Here is a 12,349-nt window from a genome sequence, read left to right on the forward strand (position 1 = left end):
CAGTTTTTCCTTTCTCTGTAGCACCCGTTTTCATCTTACAAATATACCTCAGATCTTTCTGAAGATATAACTAGATTTTAAAGTTACTTTTTCCATTTTGACTTTGTTTCCTCCAGAATTGGGTGCAGTTTTCCAATCTCCTAATTCTAATTGGTAATTTTTTCTTACATACATCTTCCTTGGCCCTCCCCCCCACTCTCCCCCCGCCCCCCACCCAATGCTCAATGTCTGGTAATTCCTAGCTGACCAGTTGTATTAAGCATCAATATAACTGTCGACTTTTATAGGAGTTGATATGGGTTTCCTCTGTCATTGTATGGTTTGGTCTGTTTTCCAGTAAGCTTCTTCTATGACTGGAAACACTTGGTTACTTGAGTAGGGGGGGTTTCAACTGTCAGTAAAGAATTAGCTGATAGGCTAAGGGATCACTTATTTACACAAAAAGAAATTTCATTCTGAAGCACCAACTCCTACCTCTCTCGGGCAATTTATTCAATTTCTTTATATAAACAACAACAACAACAATAATAGCAACAACAGAGTTCTCACTGGTACCAATAGTTGACTGCCTGTATTCTATGCACAAGGGATAGGGTAGAATGCGATGGGGTTCAATTTTACAACTGGTGTAATTGTTTAGTAGATAGACTTTTTAGGTGCCCAAGCCTCTCTGTGGTTATGATATTCAGATCAGCTTATATTCTCTCTGAAAGGTACCTTCACTCTTTCATTCTTTTTTCAAACTTCATCCACTTTCTGTCCAGAAATGTGTTGAGGTCTTCTTCATTCATAACCAAATGCCTTCCAGTTTTCTTTTACTTCAATTTCAGTGGGGCCTGTAGAGGGAGGAGAGGTAAATTTGTATGTTCAGTTCATCATCTTAAATTCAAACTAGCACTGGAAGCTTTTAAGTAAGGAGGTGGTATGGATAGTTTTACATTTTTAAGATATCCCCAGGGCTGTACTGATGAAAATGGATTAAAGAGGGCAAGAATAGATATAAGTATTATTCTAAATAACTGAGGATCTAATTTCCTTTCTGAGAACATGCAATGTCTGGAACTTTGGGGAGTCAGGCACTTCATCAAAATAACCCATTATTCAAAATCCAATAAGCTAGTAGATGCTTTCTTGGTGCCCTAGAGGGAAGGACTGAAACCTGAATAACCTGAAACCTAAAAAGAGTTGGATGACACTAAAGGGATCATCCCAGCTCTGTCTATTGGGAAACACTTCAGGAGCCTACCTCAGATTCTTCCTTTGAACTGGAATTTGGGATAAACAAAGGTATTTTTTGTTCTGATAAAATTAGATGAGGAGCAAGTACAAGCAGCCAAAGTGCTGGCAAGTAGGGACATAAAGATATCTCTATTTGCTGGTTGGTTTCTTCATTTACTCATTTATTTTGTTATTCAAAGCACTGTAGTTACTAACACCCACTGTAATCAGAATGCCCAGGTTCAAATCCCAGCTCTATCACTTGTTGGCAGTGTAGCCTTAGGCACTTAAATTGCCCTCCATAAAATTCAGTTTGCTCATTCCTAAAAAAGGAGCAGTAAATTTCCATCTTATAAGATCACTGTGAGGATTTAATGAAACTATATATATAAAGGAACCAGTCCAATAACTGGCATGTACTTGACATCCCACTAATCGATAGAAATTATTATTATTTTTTTGTAATCCTCACCTGAGGATATTTCTTCCATTGACTTTTTGTAGAGAGAGAGTGGGGGGGGGGGAAGGAGACACAGAGAGGGAGAGAGAGGAAGAGAGAGAGAGACAGGAACATTGATGTGAGAGAGACACATCGATTGATTGTCTCCTGTGTGTGTCCCAACCGGGGCCAGGAATCGAGCCTGCAACTGAGGTACGTGCCCTTGACCAGGAATTGAATATTTGACCCATTGGTCTGCAGACCAATGCTCTAACCACTGAACAAACTGGCCAGGGGTTGATAGCAATTATTTTAAAGGTTGAATGGACATTCAACATCTATGTTTAAAGCACCCAGATGAAAGATATTCATGAAATAAGGGAAAATACTTCTATGATTGAGAAATGACATAATAAAAAATCCAGCCTTAGCCAGTTTGGCTCAGTGGATAGGGCGTCGGCCTGTGGACTGAAGGGTCCCTGGTTCGATTCCAGTTAAGGGCACAAGCCTGGGTTGCAGCTCAATCTTCAGTAGGGGGCGTGCAGGAGGCAGCTGATCAATGATTCTCTCTCATCATTGATGTTTTTCTCTCTCTCCCTCTCCCTTCCCCTCTGAAATCAATAAAAATATATTTTAAAAAATCCAAAGAAAAACATCTAGGTCAAATCTTATTATTTATGCACCCACCCAGTTTTCAGTAAAGCAAATAAAATGGTGTATTACAATAACTAAATAAAAAGAAGTGAGCTAAAAGAAAACTGGCTGGATGTATACAACATTAATCCTACATCCTCGACTCTAGTTGAAACTACAAAGAAATGGGAGTTTCTGAATATGATTAGAAGAACATTTAAGAAAATCTTTTAATCAAGTGAAATTCGAGTTGGTTATATCTAGTTCTCTTATTCCAAAGTAAATATTTCTATTTCTATACTGTGTGAACTTAATCTGCCCAACTAGTAAGTAACTCTTGACAATGATATAAATCTGTGTCACTATGGAAATATAAACACCAACACTGAGCCAGTTGCCCATTGTTTGCTAAAGACAAGCATCCTCCTGGAATTTTCCTGAGTTTTCAAGTGTCATCCACTCTTTATTTAATCAAAGATGGAATTCTACCTGAACAATGGAACTGAGTAAAGAGCCCAAAACCCTAAGTAGCTTGTAAAACCCTATGAATTTAGAGCCCTTCCTTTAGATCATAAAGCAACTACCAGACTCCTTTCAGAGGTTGGTGTAGGAAGTGTAGGAGGGCATAGGATTAATTACACTGTTTTTGTAAAAGCCATCTAAAAGTGAAGTCTAGTTCTCCAATGATAGTGAGTTAATTAGATAATAATAATAATGGCAGTTGACATTTTCTTTGTACCTACTAACGGCCAGCTAACTGTTCTAATCACTTTTAGATGCACTAAAATTTAATCCTCACAATAATCCTATGAAATCAATCCCATTTTAGAGATGAGGAAATTGAGTGACAGAGAAATTAAGGAACTTGCCCAGAGTCATACAACTAACAGGTGAAAGAACCAGGATTTGGAGGCAGGGGAGTCAACTGTGAGAGTTGATGATCTTAACCTCTAGGCTATGGAAAGTAGTCAGCTCACTACTCTGTGAAACAGCATAAAATAAAGCATTCCCTTGGACAGCATGCACTGTATTCACAAACCTCTTCAGAATTACTGAGTCTCTATGACAACCCGTGGGGTAGGAATTTTTATCCTCATCGTATACACAAAGAAATAAGAATACCAAAATAAAACAACTTTCCTAAGAGCTAACCCTAGCTATGGGTTCTATTTCACCAGATTACTTTTCAAGCTCTTTGAAAACTACCCAATACACAAAATATATGAGTCCTCAGGGAGCTATGAAAATTATGATAAATTTGTATTTCAGTTGGGTTCTATGGTCAGGGTTTTTGGAATAACTCATTAAAAATAAAATCCAGTGAGTCCTCAGGATGTCAGGATGAGAACTACTCTCTGTGGGCTATGGGCCATGATGGTGAACCAAGGGCTAGCATAGAAAGCTCTCAGAACTGGCCCAATTAGGGTTAGGAGTGAATCTGATAGCAGAGAGCTGAGGAACAAGACTCATAAACAGAAGGCCTTGCCCCTGAGAAATTCTGATTCCACTTTCTTACTGTGTTTTTAACCCACTTTCGAGAGACAGAACTAGGGCAGTGAGCCCAGAGGACAAGGCTAGAGCCCTAAGAGACAGAGGCTGAGGAGTGAATCCTTGTCCCTGTCTACCACCCCACACCTCTCTATCTGCCACCTTGCTGGGCACTCCTTACATCTGTGTGAGGAGGTACAATTTCATAATATTTTCCTTCCATTCAGGCAGATAGGCCAGGCTGGTAGCCACTTCCTTCTGGATTGGCCAGGCCCAGGCCTCAAAGAAGGGAGCCAGATTCTTCTGCACTTGGTGGGAGAACATCTTCACCCACAGATTCATCTTGTCAACATTGTCGGTGGGCAAGTTGGTCTGGTTACGATACTCAGTGAAGAGACGGATGAAGGGCTCCCAACCAAAGGCTTCCTGGAGCTGAAAAGAGAAGGATGAGGCAGGATGAGACAGGTAGTCTACAACAAGAAGACCTAAAAAACACTCTGATAAATGAATTTACTGCACTGAACCCCTTCAACACTAATTGCATGGCTATGATGGACCCTCTTTCCTGTTTTACCTGCTGCCTTCATTCCCTAACTCTCTCATATTTGAATCTTAAGAAGGGCCTCTCGCCCAGCTGGTGTGGCTCAGTGGTTGAGTGTCGACCGAAGCACCAGAAGGTGGTTGGTTCAATGCCTGATCAGGGCACATGCCCTGGTTGCAGGCTTGATCCCCAGTAGGGGGCATACAGGAAGCAAATAATACGTTTCTCTCTCTCTCTCCCTTCCTCTCTCTGAAATCAATTTTTAAAAAAGGGGCCTCTCAGCTAGCACAGTGCTCAGCACAAAGCAGACACTCAATAAATGATTGTGTGTTGTGCTTGTGGGGCTGAGGCAGTTAAATCTATCATTATTCATATATCTCACTAGATTATGTAATATCTCATTAGGATATTACACAAAGCTTTAAAATGGGCTGGCATGAAAAAAGAATCCTTATATCTTTCATAGTTGCAAAGTTAAACCCAATATTTGGGGAACTCCTATCCTGACATAATCCTCATTAATCATAGGTCTTTGTTAATTTACAAGGCAACTAAAATGGCCTGGGGGGGGGGAGTGAGTCTGGTAGAAGCAGAATACTATATATATTCTAGGTAGCTAGAGTTAAGAGTATCATTTCAGAAAGGCACCCATCCTGAGACCATTGGAAACAGCCCATGTTAGGCTGGGTTATAGAGCTTTAGCATGAAAAGAGACATTAGCAGTTCCCTAGAACAACCTCAACTTTATGTCACAGATGTGAAACTTCTGTCCCTGGGGTGAAGTGGCCCTAATGACAAGTTTAAGTAGAGTCTCCCAGGCAGTTTCACTGTCATTCTCAAGGCCACGGGAATAAACACAGAGGAACTGGAGCGGTGGAGAAACCAGACTACACAGTGTGACTGGTCTGGGATTGAGTTCTAGAATCCAAGGTGATGAAACTCTCCACAATGAACTGGGAACTAATCCAGGGACTCAGGGGCAGAACTGGGGTGTTTGAATGATAATTCAAGGCAAAGGCAACCTCCATGTCCAGGCCAGGGAGAAATCTTAGATCGCCTATAAGGTGGAAACAGGCACAGCCAAATCATATTGAGAAGATGGTATACTCATCTGAGGAAAAAAAATGTTCTATCCCATATTTGTTTTGTGTGTGGGGAGGCTTTTTGGTTTTAGATAGCTATTAAATAGCAGTCAGTGGTGTCAATTGGTGTCAATCTCGGTTATGTCTGGTCTAAAGCCTGTGATAGTAACTGTATTTATAGCAATACACATGCCTCTATCATGTTTTCACCTCTCTCAGTGCTTCCCATCTATTCTCTTGCATTTCTTCAAGTTCATAGGGTGAGGGTGGGGATGAGGCAGTTAACTCTACTTAGGATCATGCAAAATGATATACCGAGAGGCATCATCTAATAGGACTGTCACAATTGGGCTTTGTCAGGGTCTCCTGAGGCCTAGCATGGGAGACAGGTGTAGTGGGAGGTCTTCTGGGTCACAAGAACATCACCTAACAATGATGCTCTGGTATCCCCAGAATAAAGGGTTCCCATCACCCTTCCTTTTTGCCTAGTATACCTGTAAGTATGTTTCCAGGGCTGTCCACGCATTCCAGTTTTTCAGATTGGGACCCTTGCTCAGGTAGATTCTGACTCTTTTCTCCCGAACTGGGGGCCACAGGGCAATATTGGCACGGCCTCGAGGAATGCCCAAGACCGTTTCGTGAACATAAACACACCACAGGTTGCAGGTGGCCTCAGTGGTGTGTGGTGGGAATTCCCACTCCTGCCGCTGCTGGTTTCGGCCGAGCTCATGGACAGGGCCCCATAGCCCCTTGGTTCTGATGAGTTTTTCATTGATGAGCTCCTGCACTGACTCCAGGTGGCACATGATGGGGTACCCCGCATGCATCCAGCCTGAAAATAGAGGAGGGAGGTAGAGGGTTAGAGCGCTCCCCACATATCTTACAAAGTTCTTCTCTGTTTTGTATCTCCCAAAATACTTAGTAACCCCAATGGCTTCCAGAACCCCGTACTGCTCAGAAGATCAATCCAAATCCAGGGCTTTCCTCCTTATCCTCTCACTCTGTAATGATCCCTCATCCTCACTCTGACCTGAGAGCATGTGCTTATGGGAGGTGATGCAGGTCCCAAATCACTGTTCATGTTACTTCTCAAGATTTCTATGTTTATAAGAGTGCCCTGTCCATGGGAACCTATGTCATTATACTCTTTTCTCAAAATTAAGAATTAATTGAGGGTGTTCCCTTCTTGTCATTTAGATGTGGAGTTGCCCACATTAATATTACTTTATAGTGATTGTAAGCCAAAAAAACCTAGAGTCTAGAGCAATGTCCATGCTTATTTAATTTCTATAGACCCACCTATAGAAATAAAATTTCTATAGGCCCCAATTTTTTAGGCCTCCTGGCTCACTGGTAAAACACCATCAAAATATCACTTTAAATGTCTTCCTCAATGTCTATTGAGGGCACACACAATATATTAATTATCCATTCCATAATTATTGGACATTTAGGTAGTTTCCAAATTTTGTGAAAGTCACTGAGTCTATTCTTTTTTAAATACACCTTTTTCCTTTTCATTTAAATAATAAGGATTACATCTTATTTGTCTGCTAGAAAAGCATGTTTACCCTGCTGGCTGCCCAATGCATGGCCTTTGGGAGAAAGAAGTCCCACAGGGCTGCTTGGAACAGGGCACCCACCTACTGAAATCTGCACATCGGCAACAATCCTCTGAGGCAGACGCAAGGGGAAGGGCTCAGCCCCCAGCCGTGCCACAGCCTGCATCACCTCATCCCAGAGGCGAAGCACCGGCTCAGGATTATCCAGTGTGCGAAGGTTGGCGGTTGGCACTGTCAGGATGATGTTGTCCGTAGCCAGCTCTCCCCAGGGACCTGGATTCTCCTGGAGACACCTCTTCCACTCCTCCAGGGATGTCTCCCCTGAGAAGAGAGGCCATGGGGTTGGAATGCCCTTTTCCGAATCCCTTAGGTTAAAACACCTAACTTGAACCCCAGGAGGAGAACACCAAGGCCATGAACAACCATGTCCCCATCTCCCTCCTTTTTCTATGGCATCCCCATGGATGTGGGTTGGTCTATCTCCTTGGCCCCAAAGATGAATCTAAGGAGGCTTACCTTCCTTCTTTCCTCCAATCTGAATCTTTCTCTTCCTGCACCAAACAGTCCCAGTGTCCTCCTCACCCCCAACTCTCCTGTCCCAGGGTTCACTCCATAGCGCACACTCACCCAATTTGTAGAATGGAGCATGCACAGCCCCTTTCACAGTGATGGCCACAGAACCCAGCTTGCTGCTCTGAGGCACGATGATGTAGAGGAGGCCGCCCCAGAGGCAGGTGATTGATTTTGTGGGCTTGTCCAAGCAGCATCGGTTGATTACCAGTGGGCCTCGGAACAGCTTGCTGGCCCTGGTCAGGTCATCTGTGTGGCAGCCAATCTGTATCTGGAGCAGAGATACCCCCCCACAGAGTCACCTCAAGTGCATGCAGTGGAAGAGGATAATGCCCATGAGGTGGGGACAGGAAGGGCACCAGGCTATATGACCCCATGTCTATGAACTGTGTATGCTAAACCTATGGAATTACATCATTCTTTAGGTGGTATGGACTGAATGGTGTGAAAATACCCTCCCAGGGGAGTCAAACAGCTCTACTAAGGTGATGTTAAGATGCTGATGTGAGGGCACTAGGTGTTCCACGATGGGGACTCTGGTGTTGGCAATGGGATGGAAGGGATCCAGCCTTTTGCTGACTCCAGAGGAGGCCCAGTGGCATCTAGTGTGACAGGCTGATGTGGTAGAGGATTGACTCAGTTCCGATCTATAAGACTCCCCTTCCTGAGCCAGTGGAGTGACCCTTGTTTTTGGTGGAGTCCTAGAATTGTTTTCCTGGGTTTATGCTAATCAAACTCTAGGATAAATGCAGGCACAGAATAAGTCCTGTCACAGAGACCCTCAAGGGAGACAGAGCAGCACTGGAACTTAATATGTGACTAGGGTATGTATATGTGCAAGTGACAGAGCTGAGGGGGCCAGGGATAGCAAGGAACAGTCTTTGGCATCCCAGGAAGAAGCTGGAGTAAGAAAGGCCTTTTGCTACAGTGGGAGATACATATGAGATGGAAGTGAACTAAGGTTTACTGAATACCACTGTGTGCTAGGGCGCCTTCCACATGGCACCTTTCCTATTCCCTACTCTATGATATCAGTGAAACGCACAAAACTTCAGGGTGAGGAGGTGATTAGGTTTGAGTCCTGGCTCTGAAATATATCAGATCTATACATTTCAATCAATCACTTAACTGTTCTGCATGTTAGTTGCCTCATCCTTAAAATGGGGGTAAAAGTACATGCCCCATATTGCCAGTAGAGTTTTTATGAGGATCAAGATGCCAACTGTGAAAGCAAGAACATTTGGGCTCCATGTTTCCTGGGGAGGTGGGGTGTGGCCTTACCTTCAGGTCAGCAGAGGCAGCAGCTTCAGGCAGGGAGACCTCTATAATTTGCCTTCCAGGTATGTACAGCCCAGTGCTCATCCAGCAATATCGGGTGCCTGTCAAAAGCATGGAAGGACTTTACTCCCCCTCCATAATCCCATCTCCATCCAGCATCTCCACAGGCCCTTCATGAGTTCTGTACATCTTTCCAGTCCACGCTGCCCTGACTCAACTCTTGCAAACATTACCTAATGCCCCAATCCCTATCTCCTTAAAAGTACATGGCAAAGGGTGGAGGTGGCCTTCTGGAAGTGATCAGGTCCCTGAAATGAGCTAAGTCACCATGTCTCAGTCCCCCAACCCTGAGCTCCCACCCCTACTTCCATACCTGGATTGTTGCAGTTGACCTGAACGGTGATAGGAGATTCAGAGGGGCGCAGGTAGGAGCTGCTGTACATGTCTTCAATTTCTGGGACTAACAGAGAGAGGTCACTCCCAGAGTGGGCTAGACCTGTGGCCAGGGAGAGCATAGCACCCCTGCAGCAGTCATTGATGACTGGGTTCTCTCGGGTCGCCACTGGGAGCCGGTATCGACTCAGCAGCTTCCTGAGGAGCCGATGCACAGACATATAGGCAGGGATCTCTTCTGCAGGGATCTGCAGGAAAGCTGCGCCATCCGGCCCCAGCTTTGCCAACCACCCCTTTTCCACATTCCCTCTCTTCCTGCCCATTATAACCTGGAACTCAGCCAGAGTGGAGCGGAAGTGATAGGTCCTTATCCCCGCTTTCGGAGTACGAAAGGGCCCTGGATTGAGGCTTTGGCTTGTGATACTGATGCCAAGGGGGTTGAGCAGGAGGTTCCCTGGGAACCGAGCCAGAGGCGACACTCCGGGGTTCTTGAAGGCCCACCACCAGGCTTGGGCTGCAACAAACAGGCCCCCGCCCTCAGCTACAAATTCCTGCAGCTCCTTGACTCCCACATCACTCGTGGGCTCAAAACAATAGACACTCGCATCACTGGTCAGATTGGGCTCAATGCTGGTGTCTATGCCTCCCACTGCAAGCAGACCACTCATTGTCCTTAGTTCCGTCTGCACCACGATCTTGCCTCGGCGGCCTGCGTCCAGCCAACGCACAGCATTGAGCAGAAAGGGGCCCAGTTTACCCACGGTGAATAGTACCTTGTGGCCCATCACTACCACCCGGCCCCGGCCATAGCGGGCAGCCGCTATAACACAACCGTGGTAGGAATCTAACCCCAGGGGAAAGGCTAAAGCTCCATGCACTAGCAGCTGGGAGGGGAAACAATCCGAGTTGCTGATGTCCAGCTCAGAAATGCCGTGCAGAAGCTCCTCTCTGTCCTCGGAGAGATCGTCTTCACAACTGCAAAAAAGACACATGTTCTCTTAAAGGAGAGGCTCTGCAGATAGCTCTAGAACAGTGCCTGGCATATAGCAAGAGTCAGCTTTACTAATATTATCATCCTTAGCTCTTCCAGGAGAGCGGGAGAACCTAGTGGGCAGATCTGACCTCAATGGGTATGGAGACTCCTTTGAGGGAAGACAGAGGGACTCAGCAATAATTCTGCTCTGCTTAATCTCTGTGTATAAATTCTCCACAGGAAATCTCGAAGAAAGCCTTGCTGTGTTTACCCAACACTATATGTGAGATATTCTGGATTTAAGTGTTAAAAGTGCCCGTTAAGCATTACATAAAGAACTGGCCTGGCTGGTGTGGCTCAGTGGTTGTGTCAACCTATGAACTAGGAGGTCAGAGTTCTATTCCTGGGCAGGGCACATGTCCGTGTTTCAGGTTCCATCCCCAGTGGGTGATGTGCAGGAGGCAGCTGATCAATAATTCTCTCTCATTATTGATGTTTCTATCTCTCTCTCTCCCTTTCCCTTCCTTTCTGAAGTCAATAAAAATATATTAAACAACAACAACAAAAGAACTGAATGGAAAATCATCTTTTCATCCTTATAAGGAGTCTTGTTTATAAATTTCATGCTATTAGTTTTCTGGAAAAAACCTCAATGGACAGCTGAGTTCATCGTGCTGTTAGAATCACTATTATCTCAAAACTAGAGGCCCAGTGCATGAAATTCATGCATGGTTAGGGTCCCTAGGCCTGGCTGGCGATCAGGGACAATTGGGGCCTTCCTTCCCTGGCTGCCAAATGGGGCCTTCCTTCATTCCACGCCAGTCCCTGGTGATCAGCACATGTCATAGTGAGGGATCGAACTCCGGGTCTCCCGGTCAAACTCCTGAGGGGACACTTTGCATATTAGCCTTTTATATATATAGATGTGGGCCAGGGGAGCTGACTAGACTCAATTCTAGTGAGACCCGCCTGTTACCTGAACCCAAGAGGACTGACTGTCTACTCCAGCTCTTCACCCATTCATTGCCATCCCACAGGACTGTTGCATATCCATGCTATATGTTTTTTCAGAGCACCATCTGTTCCTGCCCAAAATGCAGATGGAGCCTGTGGGATTATTAGGGAATATGGGGGCAGAGTGACCTCTATAAGCTGAGATCCCAGTGGTATAGATCCCTATACCATTTGTGATAGGTAAGGCTATGGCAACTGTATGGTCAGAAGGAAGCTGCAAGGAAACACTGAAAAACAATGAAGTTTAGCTTCTGCATTTAAGTCTAGATCAATTTTTAATTATTTATTATGTATGGAGTGGGATACATTTCGAGATTTATTTATCCCCCATAAGGGTTTCAGAACCATCTGTTGAAAAGATTTTTAGCACCTTGCCAAAAAATAATTGAGCATAAAACTGTGGGTCTATTTTTTAAATGTCTAGTCCAGTGGTTCTCAACTTCCTAATGCCATGACCCTTTAATACAGTTCCTCATGTTGTGGTGACCCCCAACCATAAAATTATTTTCGTTGCTACTTCATAACTGTAATTTTGCTACTGTTATGAATCATAATGTAAATATCTGATATGCAGAATGTATTTTCATTGTTACAAATTGAACATAATTAAAGCATAGTGATTAATCACAAAAACGATATGTAATTATATATGTGTTTTCCAATGGTCTTAGGTGACCCCTGTGAAAGGGTCGTTCGACCCCCAAATGGGTCGCGACTCACAGGTTGAGAACCGCTGATCTAGTCTGTTTCATTCATCTGTATTTCTATCCTTATGCCAAAACCACCATAGTTTAAAATATTGAGTGTTCTGATACATTAACATGGTGTATTTTTCCATTTCTTTAGGTTTTATTAAATTTGTCTCAATATGTTTTGTAGTTTTCAACATACAGGTCCAGTAACATATTTTGTTAAATTTATCCATTAGCATTTCATGATTTTGGGTCCTGTTTTAATTGATACTGTATTTTTAATTTCAATAACCTTTTTTTGGCTGCTAGTATATAAAATATAATTAATTTTTGAATGTTGAACTTGTATCCTGCAACTTTGTTTAATTATTATAGTAGCTTTTTTTTGTAGATTAAACATTTTTTTACATAGATGATCATGCTTTCTACAAATAAACATGAGTTTACTTCTTAATTTTTAATCTCT

At 43.8% G+C, this 12,349-nt stretch overlaps 1 protein-coding gene across 1 annotated transcript; it reads right to left on the minus strand.

Moving 5' to 3' along the window:
• Window positions 1–456: 456 nt before the first annotated feature.
• On the minus strand, window positions 457–10,196 carry TCAF1 (TRPM8 channel associated factor 1). Its single transcript, XM_006108619.3, has 7 exons — window positions 9,185–10,196; window positions 8,815–8,912; window positions 7,591–7,804; window positions 7,045–7,284; window positions 5,896–6,233; window positions 3,960–4,210; window positions 457–836 (listed from the first exon to the last, which is right to left on the minus strand). Exons 1-7 carry the CDS (start codon window positions 10,194–10,196, stop codon window positions 827–829), a joined length of 2,163 nt encoding a protein of 720 aa, XP_006108681.1. The 3' UTR covers window positions 457–826.
• Between the last annotated feature and the right edge of the window lie 2,153 nt (window positions 10,197–12,349).

The sequence above is a fragment of the Myotis lucifugus genome, unplaced genomic scaffold (assembly GCF_000147115.1).
Source record: "Myotis lucifugus unplaced genomic scaffold, Myoluc2.0 scaffold_2830, whole genome shotgun sequence".
Lineage (NCBI taxonomy): Eukaryota > Metazoa > Chordata > Mammalia > Chiroptera > Vespertilionidae > Myotis > Myotis lucifugus.

Coding starts and splice junctions, on each gene's coding strand:
- TCAF1 (XM_006108619.3), bottom strand. CDS start 10,196: ATGTGTCTTTTTTGCAGTTGTGAAGACGATCTCTCCGAGGACAGAGAG. Junction 8,913..9,184: donor GGTCAACTGCAACAATCCAG/GTATGGAAGTAG, acceptor TGCTTTTGACAG/GCACCCGATATTGCTGGATG. Junction 4,211..5,895: donor CCCTGGAAACATACTTACAG/GTATACTAGGCA, acceptor TTCTCTTTTCAG/CTCCAGGAAGCCTTTGGTTG.